Source organism: Podarcis melisellensis, assembly GCF_964234715.1.
Source record: "Podarcis melisellensis genome assembly, chromosome: 7".
Classification (NCBI taxonomy): Eukaryota; Metazoa; Chordata; class Lepidosauria; order Squamata; family Lacertidae; genus Podarcis; species Podarcis melisellensis.
In genome coordinates, this window is record NC_138539.1 from 63826510 (window position 1) to 63854191 (window position 27682).

The 27682-nt window shown below is 43.6% G+C and overlaps 2 protein-coding genes across 4 annotated transcripts in view; one reads left to right on the forward strand and one right to left on the reverse strand.

Moving 5' to 3' along the window:
- FARS2 (phenylalanyl-tRNA synthetase 2, mitochondrial) overlaps positions 1-18217 on the reverse strand; it is a 204330-nt gene extending 186113 nt beyond the window's left edge. For all 3 annotated transcript variants that reach the window (XM_081918266.1, XM_081918264.1, XM_081918265.1), the window contains exon 1: positions 18083-18217. The gene's annotated coding sequence lies outside the window, so the exon portion shown is untranslated. The remainder of the gene's footprint in view (positions 1-18082) is intronic.
- A 52-nt stretch (positions 18218-18269) lies between these two features.
- LYRM4 (LYR motif containing 4) overlaps positions 18270-27682 on the forward strand; it is a 60565-nt gene continuing 51152 nt past the window's right edge. Inside the window, exons 1-2 of the mRNA XM_081918365.1 lie at positions 18270-18426; positions 24537-24657. Coding sequence (XP_081774491.1) covers positions 18341-18426; positions 24537-24657 — 207 coding nt within the window. The 5' untranslated portion in view covers positions 18270-18340. The remainder of the gene's footprint in view (positions 18427-24536; positions 24658-27682) is intronic.

A 27682-nucleotide genomic window follows, 5' to 3' on the forward strand; every position in this document is an offset into this window, starting at 1 on the left:
GACCTGGGACAGAGCAACAGGAGCTCACCCCGTTGCACGGATTCAAACCGCTGACCTTCTGATTGGCAAGCCTAAGAGGCTCAGTGGTTTAGACCACAGCGCCACCTGTGTCCCTAATGTAGGTAGTACACAGGCACAGCACAATTTAAATGTTTCGATTGTGAAACCCAAAAAAAGCTTGTGTACATATATACTAATAGAGCTGTGAACTAGAGTTTATTATTGGGGTATTACAGTATATATTTGTTTTAGTGCTGTGTGAGAGAGAGAGTTTGTGTGTACGTACACCCACCCACCCCTCCAGGAGCAGCATACACAAGCCATCTGTGTACACTGTCAGCCCCTTAAGTAGGAACAATGTGACATGGCAGTTCTCCCACAAACAAGGTACTCTCCTACAAACAAGACGGCAACTGCTGTGCACAGCTCAAATGATTCCTCAGATCCACTTCCTAATGCATCAACAAAGTTTCTGACTTTTAGATATTTTTTTGGCACTGGCCATCCGAAAGCCAAAATGATAATTGTTTTTAATATCCCAGCCAATGACCAAGTCTTATTGTGCCAGCACTATGAGGGAGGGAGGCAGCAAATAAAGGCAGCAGATGGCTCTAAACGAGTACAGAGACAGGTGACACAGTAGTCTTAGTGGAATAAAATAAAATAAAAACAGGAGCAATGCCACAGCAATGCCATTTTCATAGTGCCACCTGGAGGTGTTGTAGGCTTACCGGCGAATGCCAAAAAACGTGTCCTCCCCATCTGCTTATTCTCATAAACATACCTCATTGTGAAGGTATGAAAGATGAAAATTCCCTCTGCGCTCCTCCCTCTCGGCAGATCTGTTTGTTTAGAACGCCGGCATGGGTCAAGCCGGGCTACAAAACAGTGTCGTTATTTTTAAGGGCGGTCATTCTAGACAATTGGAACAGCGCATCAACATCAGCTGCAATAATTAGAGAAAGCAGCAAAGCGTCAGAAACATTTAGACCACTGATGGGGGACTAACTGTTGCCGGCACATAATTCTAGTTCAAGGTTATTCTATTATTATACAAGGGCCCTAACAAAATGGGGTGTATGGGGTGTTAAGGGTGGGGTTGTACCTCTGGTAGGGAACCCGCCATGCTCTTTCTGGGGTAGTTTGTCCACCTTTGGTCTCCACAGTGCACTCAACTCTCACCCACGGCTCCAAGAAGCTATCGGCATGTGACAACAGCCACACCCCGGGAAAGGCTTTGACAGGTTGACTAAACCAGATGAGGGTAGCCGATGGGTCACAAACTCTTGGTGAGTTAGGGGCTTCCCCTACATGCAAAGACAGGCTCCGGCGGATTGAGCAGACGAAATCAATGGTGGGTCTAACAGCCAAGAAGGCAGTTTCTGCATGCGCTGTACAGGAAAGTGAGGGGCAGATAGGGATCAAGCTGGGAAGATAGCCCATCTTGGAGAAGGAAAACTCTGATCCGAAACCTCTGCTGCCTTGGGAGCTATCTTCGGGAGAAGAAAAGGAGAAGGAGTAAGCCCTACGCAAATCTGGAGTAGAGCCTTGTATTCCCCCTTCCAACAACTCCTGCAGTCAAGCTGGTGCCAAACATATTGCTTTCCTTTCGATCAGCAAGGCCAAGAGGGAGCCTCCCTCTCTTTGTCAGCAGTAACCATAGTTTTACAGCTACATGTGCACTAACCCAGTTCCCTTAAAACCCAGACTTTTAAACTTTAATTGTTAGTGGATTTGGAACCTGGGCACCATTAAACCATGGTTAGCTCTGGTACTAACTCAACCATGGTTAAAACAAACATGGAAAGCTGGGGAAATGCAATCCCACTAACTGCTAACAAGAGTCATTGTAAATAGCAACAACAGAGACCATCAATGGGACAGAAGTTCATCAAAAGGAATATACAATATGAAGAGAGAAAGAAACACAGATTTAATTTGGTTTCCTGGAGGATCAATACTGAAAGGGTATTGCCAAAGATATAGGGCTAACATTGGTTCAGCACCACTTGCCTCCCGGCTGTCAAAAGAGATTTGCAGTCCACCAATAAGAGGCCAGATATCTTAACAGTTCTGTTAAGTACTGTTATTCAGTGACAAGACCTTCATTACACGCCAACGGTGACCCTCTGAGATGGACAGGAATAGCTTGACAGCTGCAGATCTCAAGTACTAAGAAAGGTATTACATTTTAAACAGTAAGAAATAATGAAATACCATTCCCTAAGGAATATAATGAGATTAACCGAGACACCTACTGAATAGGCCATGGCAGTCCCCATTATATGCCAAAGATATCTCCACACAAGGGTGGTTATAGCAATAAATCCAGCAAGCACTCCAGATCTGCTGGGTTGTTGCTTTTTTAATATGCCCTACTTAACAGGACCAATATCTCCATTGTTAAATTTGGTGTAAGGACAAGTTCTCGCCTGCTCTGAGCCAAAGATGCTCTTTGCAGGATGGAGTAGAGATCTTCAGTTGGGTGAACATGTGAACAGCCCCAAGCTGCAAGAAACCACTTTATGGTAGTCATTTCAATGGTTCATAAAGCACTGTATTCACCACCGTGACTGGCAAAGGATCTTCAGAGTATATTTTCTACCCTTAAAATGTTTTGACTTTCACCTGCCAGAAGCCTTTGGTTCTCCAATGTAGAAGAACACCTACTGAGATGCAGTCCTTTCTCTTGCATCAGCTCACACTTCTTTTTCAAACAATTAAAAAAATTATTTTCATTAAGCAAACAACAAATGTAAGCATGCAAGGTTCTTTCAGTTGCAAATGTGTACAAAGAAGTACAGAAACAAGCAAAGTATCCAGCCATGAAGTATTGTGAGCACTCTGCCCTCATACATCACCTTACCACAAGGATCCTGTCTCTTATGCGCTAGTCCACCTTCAGTGTGCTATGTGTCACTTTCATAACCTGTCTGTGTCTGCATAATCTCTAGGATGTATATAACTAAAAAGGCAATACAGCAGTACCTTGGTTCTCGAACATAATCCATTCCGGAAGTGGGTTTGACTTCCGAAACGTTCGAAAACCAAGGCACGGATTCCGATTGGCACAGGTGCCACATCAGACATTCGGCTTCCAAAAAACGTTTGGAAACCAGAACACTTACTTCTCAGTTTTCAGTGTTCAGGAGCTGATTTGTTCGTCAACTAAGCTGTTCGAGAACCAAGGTTCCACTGTACTCCAGATAGACAGGGAAACCAGTGTTAGAAACCCAGACATATAAGCCAGGCACAAAATGGTTACAGTCGCCAAAATAGAATGTCTAGTTGCCATTTTGGGGCAAGACGGCTCTAGTCTTTCTTTTTTTAAAATGGTTGACTGACTGTGATTGATTATCAGCTAAACATCTGGTTAGTTCAGATGACAACTTTGAGCTAGGTTAAGAACTTTGAGAACTTAAAGAAAAGTCACTTGATCCAGGGACAGTCCACATATATACTAGCCTATTCCGACCTCTTTTTCTTAATGGCGACATGGACCATTCATAATGTAGGGATATTCTTCACAACTGTGAGCAGGGCAGTGGGGTGGGGTAAGTGAAGACTAGCTACAACAATTAGCTATAATGTCGCTCCCTACTCAGGCTGCACATAAAAAGCATCTTGGTTCCTGAAATTCATTCTGATTGTGCAGATTAAAATAACAGATAGACTTTGACAGGGTGTGTTGCTAGTGTGTGAAAACAGTCAAGATCCAGGGATCCCCAGGCATGCACCTCCAGATGGAGGAGACGTCAGGTGCCATCCTGGTACCCAGGCATCTTAACTTGGTCGCAAGTGGCCGATAGCCAGGTCCGAAATGCACCTGGCGCCTGGCTAATTTCGAACACTGAATAAAACCATCAGTGCGAGTTACTAAAACTGCAGTGTGTGTTGCAGTCCTGGACACAACCACCTCTTCACACAGCACCAGCTGCCAGAAATCCAAAAAAGTTATATTGGCAGCTCTTAGTGCACTGCTGCACTTGGGAAAAGGTCTGGGGAAAAGCAAGATTCCCGAGGCACGTTTAAAAAGTCATTTGATTGCAGCACAAGTTCTTGGACAATACAGTCTGCTTTAATATTACAATGGTACCTCGGGTTACATAAGCTTCAGGTTACAGACTCCGCTAACCCAGAAATAGTACCTCGGGTTAAGAACTTTGCTTCAGGATGAGAACAGAAATCGTGCTCCGGCGGCACGGCGGCAGCAGGAGGCCCTATTAGCTAAAGTGGTGCTTCAGGTTAAGAACAGTTTCAGGTTAAGAACGGACCTCCGGAACGAATTAAGTACTTAACCCGAGGTACCACTGTACTCTTAAATCCTCTCCACATTTTCACAGGAACGTAAGAGGCTGCCTTCTGCTGAGTCAGACTGCCAAAGTCAGCACTGCCTACTCGCACTGGCAGCAGCTCGCAGAAGACATTCCCAGGCTATAGCTGGAGACGAACTTGGAGCCTTCTATATGCAAGGCAGGAGCTCTGTCGCTAAGCTACAGTGATTATTTGAGCCAGTTATACAATTGCTAGTCTGTAAAGTCTAAATGGGTAACTTTTCCTTGTAAGCATACAGTATCTGCTTCTCAGGGGTGAGGGGTGGGGGAGAAATTGCCCCCAAAAATCAGGAGTTACTCAAAAATTAAATCCCTTCCATACACTCCCATGTATATATTACTGAAATCATATGTCAGACATTTATTATGAAAACTCTATCTGGCTATTCTCCCTGCTGCCTTTTTTTTAAAAAAAAAAGTTGCCATGGCAACTGCCATATAGCATAGAACATATGTTACTTCTGAAGCAGACATTACCTTCCAAAATAAACACAGTATGAGCACAAACAAGCCTTTGCATTCTGCCTGTTCCATCTGAAATGATTTCTAGTGTCACTAAACATTGCAAATGGTGGAGGGGAGCATGAAGCTTGTGGTCTCCTGGCAAAGTAGGCTTCTGGCCTACACATTTTTACTAAGTAGTTCCAAATCCCAGAAGCTGGTAGGCCAACCTAGGGCAGAGTTGAAGGATGCAGAGCCAAGTCACTCTTGCTCCTTATATACTTGATATCCAACATTGTTTTCACAAATGTCTGAAACCGCAGGAAGCACAAGTTCTCTGGAAAGCTCCTCTCTCCTGCAGGTAAAACACAGCTGATAACTTAACAGGGCAGGAAAGACTGTGGCAGTCATAGACTGCATTCATACCACACATTTAAAGCGCCATGATACCACTTTAAAGAGTCACAGCTTCCCCCAAAGTATTCTGGGAGCTGTCATTTGTTAAGAGTGCTTAGAGCTGTTACTGCCGGATTTAGGGTTGTTTGGGCAGTCGTCCCCCCTAAAGGGTGTCAGGCTGAGGGGGCAGAAAACTGAGAAGATCCATAACTGAGAAGATTGGACCCTGAGGAGATCCTCTATAGTAAAGGTAAAGGTAAAGGACCCCTGAACGGTTAAGTCCAGCCAAATGGCATTTCCGTGCACTGCTCTGGTTTCGCCAGAAGCGGCTTAGTCATGCTGGCCACATGACCCAGAAAAACTGTATGCGGAAGTGGACAAACGCCGGCTCCCGGCCTGTAAAGAGCATTAGGCCAAAGTTATACATTCCTATAGCCACAGAGAGCAGGATTTCCCATTGCATTTCCCATTGATGGTGCTATATCAGACGGCATCAACTTGGGGGTGCTACCACCATCCCACTTAGCAAAAAAAGGCAACCACTTCTGAGGACAGAGAAACTCACAACATGACAACGTTCCCCCAGATGGAGAGCATCCCAACACATTTGGAGGGGGCAGAGATTCAACACTGGAATTTGTCAGTGGGGATCCAGATACCTGTAGCCTGGTATATCTCTTTAAACAAGGCATCTCAAGATTTGCTAGCCATTCAAACTGCCTTGGGAGATTTATGATAGGCTGAGGGATTAGAACAAACAACTCGTGCAGCAGGCGATAACAAACTGGGCAAGGATGTCACCTTAAATTATCCTGGGGAAAAATAAAATCTCTTTCAAAAAATGAAGCTCAGGCAATTCCTTTACACTTCAAGACTTCATACAAGGCAGAGACAATACACTTTGGATTCCTTTTAAGATATTAAGACAAAAACATGAAAAGGGGAGGGTTATGATTATTATTTTTTTGTTTCTTTTTCTTTTATAAACATTAAGGGAACCGCAGTCTTTGGCATACTTCAGAATAAAATTCCTAACCCAGGCTCCGAAACGTCTTTATAATGGGTTCTGAAATGGAAAGCAAGAATAAAATAACCAAGATCAAATGAATGCAGCGAGCAGAAGAAGCAACAAGAGAGGGAAGAGCAGAAAAAGAGAAAACCACACAGGGCCTTTCCAGATGGGAAGGAAATTCTCACATATCTCTTAGTACTAAAGCAGTACCGGCCCCATGTGGGCTAGTAATACAATTTGCTGCATCTCCACTGATGGATGCAGGAGTGGGAAGCCTTGACGCAGGGAAGAAGAAGACAGGCTGCAAAGGGATCACCTGTCTGCTGTTCTTTCTTCCTTTAACACACACAGCGTACGTGCTTTCACGCTTTGGACAGGGTTGAGCACATGAAACAGGCTGGGGAGGAGTCCTGCTCAACAGTGTGGCAGGGTTTTCTTTTTAATCTAACAAGGCTCAATGAACACTCTCAGCGTGTTGCAGTGTACTCTCACCAAGTACAGTGGGGAGTACTCAGTCTCTATCAGGCAGTCAGTAAAAAATGATGAAAAAATGCAATTTTTTTTTTTTAAAAAAAGGTTTCAAAAACTGCACAAGAGTGGGAGGAAAGCAGCATACGACTGGCCACCAGAGACATCACTGACACTAGCCAGTAGGTGCTTGTGATTTTCCCGCAGACTAAGTCTGTGTGCACACCATATATTTAAAACACATCCCCCTGCAAAAAAGCACCCCACAAATAATTGCATGAAGTCCTGGATTACTCCACGGAACTACAATTCCCAGAACTCTCAAGAAGCTACAGTTCCCAGGATTCTTCACGGAGGGAAGATGTTCTTTAAATGTATGATGCATGGACAACCTGTGTATCACCCTAATTCAGTGCCTTGGTGTTGAAGCGGGGGGGGGGGGAGAGGGTGAGATATAGGTACTTTGAATATTAATAGTACATAATTAGAGAGAGAGAAAAGTTGTTTTATCCTCCAGAGAGATCATGCTCTCCATTGCAGGAATACAAACATGGTGACCATAGTAACAGTTGCTCAGGTATGCCAGGCTAAAAACAAAAGATAGCCAGAGTTTTCATCATGTGAATGTTGAGTGTAGTGAGCCTCAGCTTCGTGCCTTCTCCCTTCCTCTTTTGTGCATCAGAAGAGAAGAGAAAAATCATCCACTTAGTTTTAAGCAAACTGTTTAAAACAAATGGTTCTGCATTATGTCAATTTAGGGAACAGTGTCTTGTTTAAAATCAAGTTAGGCAACTGTGGTTTCTGATCCTGGTTTGTCCACTAGCTAGAGTTTAAACAAACCACAGTTTCCCCCTTTGGATGAAGAGCTGTGTTTTGTTTCTTTTTAAATGAAAAAGAAAGCAGCTGTTTCACAAAGCAGAAAACTAACCGGAAGGAAAACCAAGACTTCTAAAATAATAGGCTGGCAGAGTTGCTCTATTTCAAGCTTTGTTTCTCCTATTCAAGATTTTGGCAGTGAGTTTTTCATTTGTCTCCCCACCAAATCCTTCGCAAGGTTTGAAATCCGAATTTTGAGCATGCTTGGTTGAAAATACTCTCGCCTAGAAAATGGAAGGGGAGGTGGAGGAAAGAATCCACCCTTCAGTAGACTCTGAAGCGTCACCCTATTCCGTTTCCTCTGAGGTGGATTCTCAAAATGTTTAGGTCTTCTGTGCCCTCCATCCAAAAATGAGTGCTGAAATTCTAGGAATAATGCCATCTTGTGAACAAGAAAAATGATGGTGCAAAACAGTATTTTACAGAAATTCTGGATCCACTGATTGCCATAAGCTTGAGGGTCATTACTGGAAGTCCAGGGCACCCATTTAAATTAATTCATCTAAAGAGTACCAAATCCTTGTTTTTATAGAGGCAGACACTTTTGCTTGAGGAAACCCTAGGGTGGTACTCATGCAATCTAATTCCATACATAAGCTGTAGCAGGGGTAACCAACGCGGTATCCTCCAGAGATTGTGAAGTATAACTCCCACCAGCCCTAACCATTAGCCATGCTGGCTGGAGCTGATGCAATTTGGAGTCCAACAGAACCTGGGAGGTTAACACATTGGCTATCACTGAGCTATAGCTTGCTAACTATGGCGTAGTGGAATGCAGGGTTCGGGAAGAAATGTATACCTTTTTCTCACGGCAGTTGGTAGTTATTCTTTGTTCATATAGACAGTACCTTACAACTTTTTATACTTCATTTTTACTTCTAGCAGCTCCCCTCTGTGGAAAGCAAAAAGTACTGCAGGCCAAATGCTAGATCTTCCCTTAATATTCTTCATTTTTACTTCTTCCTGCTATGCACAGAAGCCGTTTCACTGGCATGAACATCTTTCATAGAGTTAGCAGTCATGATGCAGAGAACCGGACATGCCATTAGGTCCCACTAGTTGCTATGGAAGACAAAGTTGTACAAGTGGAAAGTTGCTTCACAGCTGATAAAAGGAAAGCAAGTGAAACAAGACTCACTTGCTGTGCTGCAAATTTGTAAAAGTGGGGTGGAAAGGTCAGTGACTGCTCACCCAAGCAGCGCAGTTATTTATTACCTTAAGACAGCATACCTTAAGAGGATTCTGCAGAAGTGAACACCACAGGAGGAGAATGCCCAATCTTCTAAATAGGTGTTTTATTTATTTTTAAAACTAAATTGCCCTGTACTCAAACAGACTTCAGGGTAGTACAGTACAACAACAGTACAAACAACAGAATTAATCACAAAGCAATTTAAAAATGGATCAACACCAATAAGCAACCAAAGTCAAATGTAAAATGTCTAGATTGAAAAAAGAGCTTTAACCTGGTGCAGAAAAGACTTATGTTGGCACCAGTCTGGAGGGAGAATTCCAAAGTCAGAGCACCACCAAAGAAAAGCCCTTCTCGTTAGTTCACACTACGAGCAGTTCAGCAGCTGAGAAAAGGACCTTTACACGGAACGGATCCCATTTGCAACCAGAGGTACCACTGTACAGTGGTACCTTGAGTTAAGTACTTAATTGGTTCCGGAGGTCCGTTCTTAACCTGAAACTGTTCTTAACCTGAAGCACCACTTTAGCTAATGGGGCCTCCCGCTGCCACCATGCTGCCGGAGCACAATTTCTGTTCTCATCCTGAAGCAAAGTTCTTAACTCAAGGTACTATTTCTGGGTTAGCGGAGTCTGTAACCTGAAGCGTATGTAACCCAAGGTACCACTGTATTACATTCAGAGGCCACTCTGCTCACTGGGGCAAGACGGTTTGAGAATTTAACACCCTTCCTGGCCCAACTGCACTGGCTGCCAACTAGCTTCCAGACCCAATTCTAAGTGCGGTTTTGACTTATAAAGCTTTAAACAGCTCAGGACCGCAATATCGCAAGGGCTGTCTCTCCCCATATAAACCATCCCGAACTCTGTGTTCATCATCTGAGGCCCTTCTTTGAGTGACTCCTCCATTGAGGTCCGGAAGGTGGCAACATGAGAAGGCCTTTTCTGCAGGGGCTCCTCATTTGTGGAATGCTCTCCCCAGGGAGATTCTTCTGTCGCCGTCCTTAAAGACTTTTAGGCACCAGGCGAAAAGGTTCTTCTTCAACCAGGCCTTTGGCTGATTAATATTGTTGAGACTTTTAAATGCGTTTGTTGGTGGGGGTGTTATTGTTTTGTAATACTGTAAATTGTTTTGTAATAAGTCAATAGTAAAGGCTCAAATAAAGGGAGGTATAAATAAATAAAATAAACTACATGTCTCCCATGATCCTGCTACAAGCTAATGAGCACTTTTGCATGGAATGGTGTGGCAGACCAAAGATGGAAACACCGTAAGCACAGGACCTTCATTCCACCAGCAGCAATGCTACTGGGACATTTGCAAAACCTATTTAACCAGAGAGAACGTATTTGTGCAACCAGTTGCAAATCAGGAAGGCCTAGTCCCTTTGGTGCTGTTTTAAAAACAATTCCCAGTGTTTACATATTCCCAGTAATACGTGGTTGAAACATACAGGCTCTGGAATGGTCACTACAGTCCTCTACAACATCTATCAGTCCCAGCCACCAGGGCCAATGGCCAATGATGATGGGACTTGTAGCCCAGCCAGTGTTAGAAACCAGGATGGGTTGTGGGTGCCAAAACAGAATGTCTGGTCGCCACGGGGGGGGGGGGGGCATCAGCAACACTTTTTATTTATTATTTTGATAAGCATGAACTAATACGCAATTCACATATGTGACACATTGTTCATACCACATTTTTAGCAGAAATTGTTAATACATGTTTAATTTGGTGTTTATAATAAAAATATTGGTATCATAGTTCAGTTTTCAAAACACTCGACTCCTTCTTGTTAAACTCCTTAACACATTGTCTATCCTTAACATATACTTCAAGGCTTCAAAGCACATACATTTCAGTAATCCTTGAGTGTCAACCAGGCGCAAAAAAATGGCACCCAGACTTTTTGAGGTGCTCGCAAATGGAGAATTCTTTGGGTGCAAAATGTGCCCGGCGCCCTGCTAATTTCGAACCCTGATCCCAGCAGCAATATCTGGACAGGAACCACAATGGCTATGAAAGAGAAATCTCTAACCTATACTCTCCCCTCCAGAGTATTTCTCTGTGTGTGTTATCATACTATATTCTACTTTGCCTTCAGAAAGTGCCAAGGGGCTCCCAAGAGTCTTTCATCCAGGCAATGAAAAAGCCCGCTTCTCCTTGGATTTACCACTGTTATACAATCAGACACTTACTTGCTGCCTTGCAGGACATCTTCAGGAGAAGAAAAGACTAAGGAGTAAACCCTACACAAATCCAGAGTGGAGACCCGGTTGGATGGCTCCTTGTACACCTCCTTCCTGGAACTCCTGCACCCAAGCTGGTGCCAAACGTATTGCTCTCCTTTCCTTTGGACCACATCAACCAGGCCAGGGGAGGTCTTGTTGTCTGGGCAGCCCAGGACCTCCACACACACTCCCCAGCACTTGGTGCAGCTAACACAGCAAAAACAATGCGGGAGGCAGCAGTTATGAGTTACCGGTCTCTACAGCCACAGCAGGTGCTGTGATTCTCCAGTAGTTAGACTTCACCCCTAGAGGTGCACTCCATTGTCTCTCCTGAAAGAGAGACGGATGCAAACAACAACAATCAGATACTCTCCGAACACTGCTAACCTGCCTGTGTCTACTCCGCAGTAAGCCTCATTGAGTTCAATATTCTTCTTATATTCTTAGGTACAAATTTGCAGAGCAGAAGTTCTCTCATTTCTGCAAATGTCCGTTCGCAATCCAAAGCTAATTCTGAACCAAGGAACATTTAAGCCTTTCCAATTTAAGCTTTGAACTAAAGTGCCCTGGTAACAATGTGGCATGCAATAAAATAGCTTTATATTTAGGGTCCTTCAGCCCAACCTATACTGAAGAAGCTACTTCTGAAAATCCACCCAACAGAGCCACTTTTATCTAGGAAAACAGTATCATTTGCACATACCATAAGATAAAGGTGAGTGAGCATAACAGTGCCCTTTCAAAAACAAAATTTGAAGTGATCCTTCGGAAAGTAGAAAACTGAAGCCTCGTGACAAGGCCATGGGGCAGAATAACCACAGATCTGTGAGAAATTCAGACCGAACTAAGGCCTTGTTTGTGTTCAGTTCTATTACATTCAACTTGCTTCCAATGCAGTCATGTCAAACCACCACCTACAGAGAAATTAATGAGGGGGAAACTGAAATACTTCTTTTTGTTATTATGAAGGGATGATTTATTGACTAACAGAGATTGCTCGTTTCAGTCATTTTTTATTTTGCAGAGAACTCATCTGATTTTGACATCTCAATGTTAGATATAACATTCCAGATTAATATGTCTTCTAAAATTTTATATCCAATTCACACACATACACGTTTCCACTTCTTTTATTCCTTCAAGCTATTCAACCCTTGGTTAGGTTTTGTTTTAAAACACAGCCTGACACATTTTTTTAATAGAAACCCATTTTGCATTATCAAATGTAGCTACTTAGTCAACACATTATTGACGCAAAGAACGAAAATACAAAACAAGAAGGCTGGAAGTTGCAACTGACAAATTAGCACTTCACAACCCCAACTGCCCACCTCCAGGGCTGATGGTGACTGGGTCCACACTCCTTACAAGAAGCTTACAAGAAGCTACCAGAACCCTGGTAGTCTTGTGCCCATGGAATTCCCTCCCCAATGAGGTGTGTTTCACACCTTTTAGGAAACATCTTTTTCAAAAAGCTTTCGGGGGAGGAATGGGGTGAAGAATTGCTTGTTGATCTCCTGTAGTTGGATTTGTAAATGCATAATTTCATGCTGTCTTTTCCTATTGTGTCATAATAATAATAATAATAATAATAATAATAATAATAATAATAATTTTTATTTATACCCCGCCCTCCCCAGCCAAGGCCAGGCTCAGGGCGGCTAACAAGCAATAATAAAAACAAGTTGAATGAATACAACTTAAGAACAAGATTAAAATACAACATTTAAATATTGAAACATTAAAATGCAGCCTCATCACAGGAGGAGAAAGGAAAAAGAAAAAGGGGGAGGGAATCAAATTGGCTCCAAGCCAAAGGCCAGGGGGAACAACTCTGTCTTACAGGTCCTGCGGAAAGAAATCAGATTCTGCAAGGGCCTGGTCTCATGAGACAGAGCGTTCCACCAGGCCGGAGCCAGTGTTGAAAAGGCTCTGGCTCTATTTATGGACCTTAAGGTCCTCGGTGGGGCATACCAGGAGAGGTGGTTCCGTAGGTATGAGGGTCCTAAGCTATGAAGGGCTATGTAGCTATGGCATTTGTTTTTGTTTTTATTGTAGTATATGAGACTGATAAATATCATCCTACATTATTTTTACAAAGAACTCTGGACCAGTCCTGAGGAACGTTGTCTAACATAGCTAGCAAAGTATGATGCCCATTAGGAAAAAAATACAAGCAATAAGAGGTGGGCTTTGTTTCAGCAACTCCCAGCTTAATAGAAAAAGTGTACAGTGGTACCTTGGTTTTCGAACAGAATGTGTTCTGGAAAATCCGTTCAATTCTCAGAACTGTTCAAAAACCAAAGCGCAGCTTCCGATTGGCTGCAGGAGCATCCTACAGCCAATCGAAAGGCATGGAAGCCGCGCCAGACGTTCGGCTTCCGAAAATCGTTCAAAAACCGGAACACTCACTTCCGGGTTTTGATCATTCAGGAGCCGATTTGTTTGGGAGCCAAGGCATTTGGCTTCCAAGGTACAACTGTACTTTGTTAAGATTGCTTCATACAGAGCAGTTCCTGGCCCTACTGTTCTCTCCTAGCCTCTCTAACACTCTCCCAATCCTTTTTTCCATACTTCCTGTTCCCCCTTCAAAGTCCTCCCTTGCTACTGCTGGGTTTACTTTTGATCTTCATACATATTTCTACAAGCTGACACTTTCTGTTCTGTTTTTAAAAGCTGAAAAAAGGCATGACTAAATGGAGATAAACGACAATGCCATGAAAGTTGGTGATTATTCAAGCACGCATGAAAACTATCACTGCAAGTAACTGAATATCAGAGAAACACATGCTATCACTCCCTCTCCCCAAAAGCACAGTGCTATGTCATAAAAATGAAAGGAAATATAGCAAAAAAATAATTTAAGCAATGTATGACAATATTACAAATATGCCCTAGAGAATGCAACAGCTGCTCCATCCACAGAGTTCCATGATCTCTGCAGGTACTATGTTCAAATTCATTAGTCTGCTACTACAGCTTTAGACTATTATTAAGTATGCCAGATGGCAATGTTTTTATATCCTCTTCAAATTGCTCATTTATCCTGAATTCACATAGAAGGCAAGGAAAAGACCAAACTAGGTTCCTGTCCTGCTAACTCTTCCCTTGGAGTCACCAGAAGTCCAGAGGCTCATGGACCTAAAAGCTCTTTCCCATTCTCCATAACTGCACTGAGTAACTTGAAGTATGCATGGTCACGACCAGTGGCGTAGCGTGGGTTATCAGCACCCGGGGCAAGGCAAGTAATTTGCGCCCCCTAACCCATGGATTTGCGCCCCCTAACCCGTGGATTTCCCTAACCCCCAGATGTTGCGCCCGGTGCAGCCGGCCCCCCCTGCACCCCCCACGCTACGCCACTGGTCACGACCAGTCCTCAGTAGAAACTGACCCATGCATCACAACAGGCAGGTACAATAGTTCAGGACCACAACTCTTACCAACATACATGTACAGTACATGGTTTACAGCCCCTAAAGCTGGTCTAGTAGCCCACCAGCCACTGGTGAAATACAATTCCCATCAACCCCAGCAAGCACGATCATAGAATTATAGAATTGGAAGGGACACCAAGGATCATCTAGTCCAACCCCCTGAAATGCAGGAATCTCAGCTAAAGCATCCATGACAGATGCCCATCCAACCTCTGTTTAAAAGCCTCCTTCTTTTAGGAATTCTAGGTGCTGAAATCCCAATGGAGCAGAAAAGACTACAGTCATACCTCGGGATAAATACGCTTCAGGATAAGTATTTTCGGGTTGCGCTCCGCGGCGACCCTGAAGTAACGGAGCGTGTTACTTCCGGGTTTCACCGCTCGTGCATGTGCAGACGGTCAAAATGACGTCACATGCATGCGTGGAAGCGGCGAAACGCGACCCGCACAGACGCACAATCACATCTTACATTCTGTTCAGGATGCAAATGGGGCTCCGGAACAGATGCCATTCGCATCCCGAGGTACCACTGTATTTATATATGCGACCACAGCTGCTCGGATGTTAAACACCCAGAAATGGAAGAATGGCAGATTAAGTTGATGGATTATGCCAAAATGGCAAAAATGACCAGAAGAATGAGAAATCAGGAAGACCAAAATTTTAATAAGGTAAGGGATGGGGGAAATTTATAATTTATCTTAAAAACCATTGTAAACAGGTAAAATTATTAGTAGGGTTGGAATGACACTTGTAGTTTAATGTCGAATTCTGGATATAATAGAGATGTAAAAGATTTGGATTATTATAAAAGATGCAGGTAGAAATGGTTAACAAAAAGACCCACAAAGGAGGGAGGAGGGAAGTTCAGGAAAGTCTTTGGAATCTTGTTTTTATGTTGATTGTTGATAATTGACTGCACAACTTTAAACTGAAAAACTAAATAATTTAAAAACAAAACAAAACCCCTCTAAGGAAGGAGAGTCTGCAACCTCTCGAGGGAGCCTGTTCCACTGTCGAACAGCTCTGACTGTCAGAAAGTTCTTCCCAATGTTTAGTCGGAATCTCCTTTCTTGTAACTTGGATCGATTGGTTCACGTCCTAGCCTCCGGAGCAGGAGAAAACAAGACAGTGATAACGACCAACTTGGATGGATTTAAAAGAGGATTAGACAAATTCATGGGTGCAGCAATAAAACTGCTAGAACTTTTTGCAAAGCTAAACAGGGTCTGGTGTGGTTTCAAACTGGATGGGAGACTGAATGCGGAGATTGCTGCTTTGCAGCGGGTTGGACTGGATGACCCTGGAGGTCCCTTCCAAACTCTACAATTATATGATTCCATGGCAAGGCTATCGATGGCTTCTAACCATGATGGATATGTTTTACCTCCATGGTTGGAGGTATTATGCCTCTGAATGCCAGTTGCTGGGAATCACACATGGGGAGAATGCTATTGCCCTCAGGTTCTGCTTTTGGACTTCCAATGAACATCTGGTTGGCCTCTGTGGGAACAGGATGCTGGACTAGATGGGCCTTTGTGGCCTGATCCAGCAGAGCTCTTCTTAAGGTGCCAAATAAGATGTTCCCAAGCCACCACTGTCACCACCCAAAAAGCATATTAATAGGTTGATCTAAAACAGTGTTTCCCAAACTTGAGTCTCCAGCTGTTTTTGGAAATAATCCCATCATCCCTGAACACTGGTCCTGCTAGCTAGGGATGATGGGAGTTGTAGTCCAAATACAGCTGGAGACTCATGTTTGGGAAACACTGATCTAAAATGCGTTTTACACCAATTTCCCCCCCCCCCATAAGTATCTTCTATTGATTCTCCCATCTTGTTCTCAGCAGATTTTTAATTTCTCCAAAGAAACCATCACAACTTACACTTGGATATTATAGTTTGCAGAGATAAGCCCTTTCCCCTTAGGGTTCTCTTTATCAATTAAATGATGAATGCAATTAATTTCATGTTCTTAAACTAGTAAATTTTTGTATATAAAGAAGTTTTGCATATGCTTCTATTATTTCCAACATTTGGAAACAGAAAAGGTGAGTGTTGCTTCCTTGCCCATAACTTCAAAATTTCTGGAAATTTTACACTGCCAGGTGGAAGGCAGCAAAGCTCAACTAGCCTCTTTAGCTTTCAGAAAGAATTAGAGAATATGGTAAAAACTGCACTACACCCCGTAGGACAAAAGTTGGAAACTAGACACAATAAGTATGGGGCTTGCCAAACGACAAGTTGGGAATCTCTGAGCTAGTGTACATGTCACATGTTCCTGTGCTTGCAAAGTCTGATGCTATGCAGGGTTCAATGGGGCTTTATTCCCAAGTGTGCATGTATATGATTTGCCCAGCGCTATGCAGTTTTTTAGTTGCAAGGAGTTCCCACGTAGTGAAATGGGAGCAACTGGTGAGAATCAGTTAGTCAGTTTCACGACAGATGGGACTCAGTTGTGGGGAAGGTAAGCAGGTAATGCAAAAAAACAAACAAACATAAAAACCAGTTATATGGTAGGACTCTTAATAGCTGTGTATTTACTAACCAGGGACCCTTGACTAGACAAGAGAGGGCAAGAACAGATCCTACATGGATATAGTGGTACCTTGGTTTACGAACTTAATCTGTTCCGGAAGTCCATTCTTAAATCAAAGTGTTCTTAAACCAAGGCATGCTATAGCAGCGGGGGACTCAAATTACAAATGGAACACACTCAACAGAAAGCGAAACATGTTCTTATTCCAAGGCAAAGTTCACAAACCAAAATACCACTGTACTTGCATTTTTTTTCTGTTGCGAACTGTCCCGGTGTAAAATTAACTGAAGGGTTTCCAACCGGGTCTCTGCAACCAGTAACACTATGGTGTGGTCCTACCGCCCCAGTCTAGGGACAAGAGCAAACACCAATGGGCCAGGGGCAGGGGACAATTGCTGGAGAAAGCGAGGCGGCATTTCCAAGTCAGGACCAGCAGAGCTTGTGAATGGTGCAGGGCTACAGCGTGGCAGAAAGTAAGTGTGCGATTTCAGAGAAAATCTCCAGGCATTAAGAAAGCCAGCAGCTACTACTGGGCCCAGTGTTTTGTTAGCCCCCAAAATGGAAAACGAGCAAGGTCCCAACCAAAGAAGAGTGGCAACTTAAGTTGACGAAATATGCACAACTCGCAGACTTACCATACAGAATAAAAGAAGAACATACGTTTCGAGAAGATTGGAAAACGCATATTAAATATATGGGGAATAATTTGTGTGTGGCTGAAAATGCTGGCAGCATTAAGATAAACTCCACAGTATGAATAAGTTTTGATGGATGCAATAGTGGAATTCTGAATGGTATATATAGATTTTTGTGAGATATGCAGGGATTTATGATATATGCAAAAGAAACCATGGAAAAAGAAGGGAAGTCACTGATATCTGAAGGATGTTAAAATGAGTATCTTAAATTGTAAAAGAGAAAACTTAATAAAAATTATATGCAAAAAAGAAAGCCAGCAGCTAAGCAACTGGTTTTGTTTTCGAGGTGCTTTGGACTCGGGAGGGTATTTGCTGGGCAGAGTCAGGCCTGCGGGTTGTAAACAGGGGACGGGACGACGACCCAGGGGAGGGCAACATTATTCCCTCCCCGGGCTGCGCCCGAGTCCCCGCCGCAAGAGACGGCCCCGCGCCTCCTTCCGCCGCCCGCCCCTCGGACTCACCTTCCTCTCCTCGGCACCCTCTCCGGGCGGTCGCCGAAGCTGCCCTGGCCGCGCCTGACGCGTCCGCGGCCTTTTCCCGAGCCGAGCCTTCGGCCCCGAGAGCGCGGCTCTTTCGTTCGGAGAGCCCGGCTGGCTCCACTTCCCGCGCGAAGCCCGCTGCGGAGCTCGGCGCCGGCTTCCCCGCCGCTTCCGGAGTCAGGCCCCGGCCGAGGCCGCCTCAGAGGCAGGGGCCTTCGGCAGGCCCGGCGTGTTTTCAACATGGCAGCGTCCAGGCGGGCTCAGGTGCTGCGGCTCTACCGGGCTTTGCTGAGGGAGAGCCAGAGCTTCAGCGCCTACGGATACAGGTACGGGAAAGGTTTCCTCCGCCTTCGGCTTGAAGGCCCCTCGCGGCCCTTTTCCCTCGAGCGCGGTGGGGTTTCCCCCTCTCTGAAAATAAAAGGTGCGTAGTAGGTTCTGCAGCCCCAACCCAATGGGGGCTGCAAGCTGACCTGTCCCTATTGACCTGGGAGGAAGCCCCACTGAACTCGAGGCTGGAAACGAATTGGGTTGGGGTCTTGATGGCGTCTAAACTTGATTGGGAGGGTGGCTGGGGGCTATTTGGTTTTTTTGTGCTATATTTTGTTGCGCACGTTTTTAGAGATTCCCCTGCCCCCCCCCAAAAAAAGAGGGGGAGGAACCCTTATCTTTAACAAGCAGCTAAAAGATATTAGTTCCTGTTTGGTATGTTGGGGTTCTTAACGGGAACTTTAAAAACAACCACACGCCTTTGTATACAAAAGTTAGCATTTCGGAAAGAAAGCTTACTACAGTATTTCCTTCCTGCCGTGTGTAACTATGTTTCTGTGTTATATGGGACTTCCTAGTAAATCTGTTGCTATTGTTATTGTTTGTTGCATTTATATGCTGTGTATCTTTAAACAAGAGCTTAATGATATTAATTCCTGTTTGGTATATTTCTTTTTTCTTTTTTCTTTCTCCTCCTGTGATGAGGCTGCATTTTAATATTTCAATGTTTCAATATTTTAATGTTGTATTTTAATCTTGTTCATAAGTTGTATTCGTTCAACTTGTTTTTATTATTGCTTGTTAGCTGCCCTGAGGCCGGCCTTGGCTGGGGAGGGCGGGGTATAAATAAAAATTATTATTATTATTATTATATTGGGATTCTTACAGGAACTTAAATAGCAACACACCCTTGTATACAAAAGGTAGCATTTCAGAAAGAAACCTTACTGTTCTTTCCTGCAGTGTTCCTGTGTTAATTGGGACTTCCTAGTAAATCTGTTGTTGTTGTTTATTACGTTTACCTGCCACGTTTTATCCAAAGGAGCTCAAGATGCTGCACATGGTTCTTCTCCCCATTTTATCCTCACAACAACCCTGTGAAGTAGGTTAGGCTGAAAAATGGTGACTGGCCCAATGCCACCCAGTGGGCTTCATGGCTAAGCTGGAATTTGAACCCTTGTCTCCCAACACTCTAACCATTATGCCATACTGAAGTGCAGCCTTAGGGAGCAATTCTATAGCAAGATCCCCTGGGCTGTGCAGGTTAGAATCCAGCAGGTTTCCAGCTGAGCCAGGAGACTCCAGAACAGCATCCTCCACTCAGCTACAGATACCAGCAGATCTTAACTTAGTTTAAGCCATGAAAAGGGTAATGACATGGCAGGGACCAGAAAAGGTGGAAGCTAAAGGCCTATTCATTATGCCAGGTGACCTGGCAACTCCGCTTACACCAGCCCAAAGGGTGATATAACTCAAACAGTATTTTAAATGCTTGTTTTATCTCTGTCAGGCTTAGGTCAGTGCAGCCAGCAGCAGCCCTGCTACTGAGTGGGTTTGCATCTGCTGTGACTTTACACCAGTTCCTTGAGTGTAGGATTGCTTGTTGGGCTGCATAAGTGTACCCTGACCCCAGCCCTTGAAAGACAGGCTAAAAAAAATCAATGAGTGAGAGCTCCTCAGGCATGGAAAATCACATAATTAGTTTCCTGGTGAGCCATGTCTGACCTTCATATGTATTAGAAAGGAACAGTTTCAACTTTAAGGTGTGGCATTTACCCCCACTCTCAGAACAGCTTGACCCCGGTTGCAATGGATTTTTCCATCACATTGTTGGTACAGCCCAATCCAAACAGGCAGAATGCCCCTCAATGCTAGTTGCTGCGAATTGCATAGGTAGTTTGCTTTTGAGCTCAAAGGCATCTGGTTGGCCACTGTGAGAGTCATTGGCCTGATAGAACAGGCTCTTTTTATGCTCTTATCTTATGTATATACAGGTCTATGAGAAATTGTCAAGGAAAGATGCATACCGTTACAACCTTTGGATCTGTGTTCTTCATACATTGCAAGAGAGCATTGATTCTTTAAAGATATGTTTGAGTTTTCAAAAAACAACATGCAAACAAGGCAAACCACAAAGAAACAAAGAACAATGGCTTTATGGAGCACATTGTTGCAGTTGGAATAAAATAAACAGAGGGTTCAGTGCACTTTTGCAGACATTGTAATAAGAGATTCCTCAAAGGGAGATTTTTAGAATAAGAGCTGCATATTGATAAGGTATCCTCAGCACATACTGTAGAAGCATGTGTCAATGGGAGCCTCTGCAGTGTGCAAGTATCTATTTATAAAACATATTTATAGTACCCATACATCAAAATGGTCTTGTTCGGTAACCCATTTTTGAACCCGCATATGATGGGTTAAATGTAACATCACCCAGAATTGTAGAGGACCCCAATTTAGTCCAGCCTGATGCAATGTTGGGCAATCACAACTAAAGTAGGAGGAGGATATGCCATTTTTATTCACTAGTACTTTGACAAAGCTAGAGTAGACTACTCAAAAGTAACAGCACAATCCTAACCATGTCTGCTCAGAAGGAAGTCCAATGGAGTTCAGTAGGGTTTACTCCCAGGTAAGTGGATACAGGATTGTAGCCTGAGCCTCCTGTCTTCTGCCAACCAAACTCAGTGGATACCGTATTTTTTGCTCTATAATACTCACTTTTTCCCTCCCAAAAAGTAAGGGGAAATGTGTGTGCGTCTTATGGAGCAAATACCAGGCTGCACAGCTATCCCAGAAGCCAGAACAGCAAGAGGGATTGCTGCTTTCACTGTGCAGCGATCCCTCTTGCTGTTCTGGCTTCTGAGATTCAGAATATTATTTTTTCTTGTTTTCCTCCTCCAAAAACTAGATGCGTCTTATGGTCTGGTGCGTCTTATAGAGCGAAAAATACGGTACATTAAATAAATCTTGGGACAGAAAGCCACCTGTTTATTGATCTTCTGGGTTTCTCTTCTTCAAGCAGGAGACACTGGTTGCATACACATCATATATTTTAAATATATAGCCCAAGAATCCTGGGAACTGTAGTTCACTCCTCACAGAGCTACAGTTCCTGAGATTCGTTTTGGTAGAAATGTGCTTTAAATGTATGGGGTTTACACAGCTGGTGGCTCCTGCCTAAAGAGCATAAACCCGGAACAACAATGAACATGGAGGGATTTTCTTCCCAAGGTTTCTTTAATGCACTGGAACTTTCTGCATAATGGCATCTATTTCGAGTGCAAGGTCCTCCAACATGCTGTGTTAGTTTTTAAGATGCGCAGCCCCATGAAAATCTACCTGGAGATGCTTTAAGAGTGCTTTTAGGCCTGCTTACATGGTAAGGGAAGGTCTGCGACATGGAAATAAATGAAACCATGTTCCTTGGTAGCTCCCATTATTTTTAGTGGAGGGTAGCCATGGCTCTGTAGTTAAGCATCTGCTAAACCACAAAGCCTAGGGCTTGCTGATCAGAAGGTCGGCGGTTCGAATCCCCGCAACGGGGTGAGTTCCCGTTGTTCGATCCCTGCTCCTGTCAACCTAGCAGTTCGAAAGCACGAAGTGCAAGTAGATAAATAGGTACCGCTCCAGCGGGAAGGTAAATGGCATTTCCGTGTGCTTCTCTGGTTCGCCAGAAGCGGCTTAGTCATGCTGGCCACATGACCCGGAAGCTGTATGCCGGCTCCCTCAGCCAGTAAAGCGAGATGAGTGCCGCAACCCCAGAGTCGTCTGCGGCTGGACCTAATGGTCAGGGGTCCCTTTACCTTTACCTTGCATGCAGAAGGTTCCAGGATCAATCCTCAGCATCTCTGAGTATGGCTGGGAAGGACTCCTGCTTGAAATCCTGGAAAGCTGCTGCCAGCCAGTGTAAGACAATAAACTGAGCTATGTAGACCAATGTGTTGGTTAAATGCAAGGCATCTTCACAGCTGTAATGGAATTGGCATTGTTATTGAATGGCTTGGGATTTCAACATGCTTGTTAATTTTGGTTCGTAGGAGCCAGTGTGATGTTCCTTGCAATGAGCCTTCTGGCACATTATTTTTAGAGAAGCATTTTACCAGCTTATTCATTCACTTAGTTTTGATTTGATGTATTGCCGCAACTTGCTTTCCTGCAACTTGTTCTTTCAATCAGAGGTTTGAATAACGTTGTCACTGCCATTGTAACTACAGAGTAATCTTGGGGCCTCTTCTATGCTGGAGTTTGTGAAACTTAATGAAAACACTTAACTACTCTCTTGTGGCGGATATTGTGCTCCCTTCAGGTTTTGAATTGCTTTTTGTTTTTCTCCATTGGTTTTCGTGCCTGGGTGCAGCAGGCGGCAAACGAAGTAGATTCCAAAATGGAAGTTAAAACAGCTGAAGTGCAAATCGAAAACAAAGACTAAGAGGCTAGAGACGAGAGATGTGTGTGAGGGCTTCTAGCAGAGATAAAATGCCGCTAGGACTGAGATTAGAAAACAGTTCATTGAAGCTGCACTTAATCACCAGGGACACCATCCAGTTCACTGTGAGTGCAACATCTGAACCCCAAAGATTTCCAAATGCTCCATGGAGACCTGCTCCCTTCTGCACCTCCTGCATCACTACCCAGAACTTGGATAGAACTCTTGGCTCAGTGCTTATTACTTGTGTTTCAGAGTGTGGCCCCAGTGTGCAGACACTGTGTCCATGGTGGACAAGATGATGACCCAAGTTTTTGTGGTCTCAACCTTATCTTATAAATCTTTTACTTCTAGTGCATAGGGCTGGGACTTAGCCTCAAAATCCCTTCTTCTTCTTCTTCTTCTTCTTCTTCTTCTTCTTCTTCTTATTATTATTATTATTATTATTATACTATGCTATGCTTCACCTGAGGATCACGGGGCAGTTTACCATATAAAAACACAAGCTTTGACTTCAATCTCCTATGTGCTCAGAAAAGCATCTTGAGCATTGCAGATTTGTTTTGTGCATCTTCTTTTTTGGCATAATAAAGGATTTTATAAGGGAATGATAAAGTTACAATCCATGTAATAAGTTTGATTTTATTATTCCTTTTAAAATCCCAATTTAAGTAGCAGGCCATGGTTACAGCTCATGCTTTGTCTGGGGTAAGACAACCATGAGCCTAGCTTCAGACAACATGCTAAACTAAACTGTGGCTTTGCTCACAACAGAAGCAGAACCAGAGGAACAAAGTGGCTGTGATCTCTGGGAACCAAAGTGTTGTGCTAAACCATGATTTGGACTAGCATTGCATTCAGACCTGGTCAATGTGCTCTGAACATTCTGAAGTGTTGTATAGATAAGTCTATAAATATGAAACACAGTAAAAGGTAAAGGTAAAGGACCCCTGGACGGTTAAGTCCAGTCAAAGGCAACTGTGGGGTTGTGGCACTCATATCGTTTATCCGCAGGCAGTTTTTCCGGGTTGTTGGAGCCAGCCAACACAAGTGGCACTTGTTTAGTATAAAATAAAGACGCAGAAAGCCAGTAATATTTCCATGATAAGAGAAAGCAGCCCCTCTGTCTGCCCTTCTCCGATTTATTCTCCTTTGTTCTGTCCAGCCGCATGGCCGTTTGCCAATCTCATGTTACCTCAGCCGGTCAAGCTTTTATTGCCCCTTTACCATATAAGGTAATCATTGCCCAGAGGAATGTCAGGGGGCACCCTGCAGTATTTACAAACCTCTGCCTCTGGCTTTATGACTCCCACACCGGGTCATATGGCCAGCATGACTAAACCGCTTCTGGCGCACGGAGGACCGTGAGAAGTGCCAGAGCGCACGGAAACACCGATTACCTTCCTGCTGCAGCGGTACCTATTTATTTGCACTGGTGTGCTTTCGAACTGCTAGGTTGGCAGGAGCTGGGACAGAGCAATGGGAACTCACCCCGTCTCAGGGATTCAAACCGATGACCTTCCAATCAGCAAGCTTAAGAGGCTTAGTGGTTTAGACCACAGCACCACCCGCGTCCCTCCGAAGCACTGTATAAATGCATGATTGTTAGTATTCAGCATATTTCTATATTCCTCAAACTCTTGGTCCTCTGCATCGTAATAGTTCTTTTACAGCTTGTCTTTCACAATTTTGGCAATCATGTGGACACTCATTTTTCATCTCTTAACATTTGCTTAGGACATATGCCATCAGAAGAATAAGGGATGCTTTCAGAGAAAACAAAAACATAAAGGATTCAGAAGAAATAGAAACACTAATGAACAAAGCAAAAGCTAGTCTGGGAATGATACACCGTCAGGTAAGCATGTTTTTCTTACCAGTTTAATTAAATTGCAAAAATGTTGCTGTCTCCTTCCAAATGTGTAACTTCGATCTGTTACACGGCTCTGCTGAATGTATTAACAGTTGGTGGAAATTATTATAATTAGTTTTATTTATTTATTTTGTTAGTTGCTTTATCTTGCCCAAGGCAACCCAAAACTCACATACATACATTAAAATCAAAAGAAGGGGGAAATACATTAAAAACATCCCATGTACTTTGAAGAGGCCACAGATAGTTAAAGGCCTGGTTATAGAGGAAAGTTTCTGCATGGGGCCTAAACATATACAATGAGTCTTCCTGGGGAGAGCATCATTCCAAAAATGGGGAGCCACCACAGATAAGGCCCACTGTTGTGTTGCCACCCTCCAGACCTCTTGTGGAGAGGGCACAAGAAGAAGGAACTTCAGGTGATGATCGCAGGGTCTGGGTTGGCTTATGGGGCAAGGCGATCCAGGTATTGCAATCCTGAGCCATTTAGGGCTTTATATGTTAAAACCAGCACTTTGAATTGGGACCAGAAACTAATTGACACCCAGTGCAGCCAGGCCAGGATTGGTGTTATAATGTGTCAACTGTCTCTCCGTGGTGAGCAATATATCCATTTTTAGACTTCCTCGGTGTGTACATATTCAAGGCGGTGTTTTTTCTTTCGTTGATGGCTTTGAAGAAATGATTATCTGAAGGTGCTTTATACCAAATCAAACCAGCAGCCAAGCCCAGTAATGTCTACTCCAGTTGAGAAGCAGTGTGGTGGAGAGCCAGTGTGGTGTAGTGGTTAAGAGCAGTAGACTCGTAATCTGGTGAACCAGGTTCACGTCTCCGCTCCTCCACATGCAGCTGCTGGGTGACCTTGGCTAGTCACACTTCTTTGAAGTCTGTCAGCCCCACTCACCTCACAGAGTGTTTGTTGTGGGGGAGGAAGGGAAATTAAAATGTTAGCCGCTTTGAGACTCCTTCGGGTAGTGATAAAGCGGGATATCAAATCCAAACTTGTCTTCTAAGAAGAAGAAGAAGAAGAAGAAGAAGAAGAAGAAGAAGAAGAAGAAGAAGAAGAAGTAGAAGAAGTAGTGTGGTGTAGTATTTAGGACCCGAGAGACCTGGATTCAAATCTTCACACTCTGTCATGCATCTCACTGAGTGACTTGCCCCATGAGCCAGTCACCATATCTCAGCCTAAGCTACATCACATGGTATTTCTGCTTCCAGTGTCAAAGGCAGCATGCCACTGGATACCGTCTTCTGGGAGGTTCTGCTTGGGCATGCGGTTGGCCACTTTGAGAACAAGATGCTGGACTAGTTGGGCTTTTGGCCTGATCCTACAGGCCTTTTTTCTTCTTCTTTTCTTTCAATCTTACGTTTGTGATGATAAAATGTGGGGGGTTAACCACGTAGGCCACCTTGAACTCCTTAGAGGAAAGCTGGTATGCAAATGGACTTATTTAAAAAGTTGACAGTGACTTTCCAAGGTGATGTATGGAGGCTTCTCCCAGCCCTGCTACCTTGGATTCTTCAACTAGAGGTAACCTGGGTTCCTCCTCATGACCTGCAGTCTCCCACTCAGCAGTTTTCCCACTGGTCACTGGAGAAAGTATCATTGCTTATGTAATAATTTCATGTATTCCACCAGCTGCATCTTTATTTTTCTTTAGTAGAGGGGTGGCTAACTTCTAGTCCTTCACATGTTGGAAGACTGCAACTCCCATATTCCCTGATGATTAGCCATGCTGGCTGGGAATGACGGGAGCTGAAGTTCAGAAACATCTGAGAGGCCACAGCCAATCGGATGTCAGTCAAAAGATGGAATTGTACAGCCTCAACTGATTCCAGGATTTTCCAAATCAGTATTTATAGACTGAAGTCTTAATGTGTTTAGATACACATACAGCAAGAGGCTGTGTACACAGTAGTTTTTAACACGATTGATGCACACATTACTCATTTGTTGTGCATCTTCCTTAGATCTTCCTGTTTCAAGGAAACCACATGTCCCCACCACAGTCTGGCTGTGCTAGATTTCATATCAGGGGAAATGTAATACACATACATGCAAGTCCCACTGTTTTCAACGGGACTGTGTTCTCTGTAGTTAGCGTATCTTGTATTGCAGCCTACATTGGTGCTGATAACCCCAGGGTTACAGGTTTGATCCCCATATGGGAGAGCTGCATATTCCTGCATTTTCAGGCTTCCTCAACCTCGGCCCTCCAGATGTTTTGAGGTTACAATTCCCATCATCCCTGACCACTGGTCCAGCTAGCTAGGGATCATGGGAGTTGTAGGCCAAAAACATCAGGAGGGCCAAGGTTGAGGAAGCCTGGACTAGATGATCCCCAGGGTCGTTCCTGCTCTGCAGTTCTATGATTCCTGAATGTGACAGTGGTCTATGGAGTCAGAAATGTTTGAAGTAGTGTCTAGATCAGTGTTTCCCAACCTTGTGCCTCCAGCTGTTTTTGAACTACAATTCCCATCATCCCTGACCACTGGTCTTGCTAGCTAGGGATGATGGGAGTTGTAGGCCAAAAACATCTGGAGGCACAAGGTTGGGAAACACTGGTCTAGATGGTATAAAAAAATCACCTTATACAACTGTTGTTGTATAACCATCATTTACTTATTTTCTAAAAAGCAAGCAAAATGCTCTCACTGTCTCTAAGCACACTTGTTAATAAGGATAAATATAGATTTTTCATGATGTCTAAACCTATATTGATACTGTTCTATTTTCTACATGCAATTATATATCCCTGAGGAACAATTATAAGAGTATTCTCATTATTTTTCAAGTGTAATGTTTATTTTTTATGTGTGTTATAAAGAAATAATTCAAATAGTGAACAAGTGTTGTCATGAACTAGGGCTTTTTGAAATCTTAAACCTAAGACCCGTATTATGTGCAGAGTTTTATAACCAAGGCAGTGGAGCAAATCAAATATTAGATGTATTATGCAGTTTGCAGGTTTATTAAGATGTAGCACATCTCCTTTTGCTGACTTTTTTT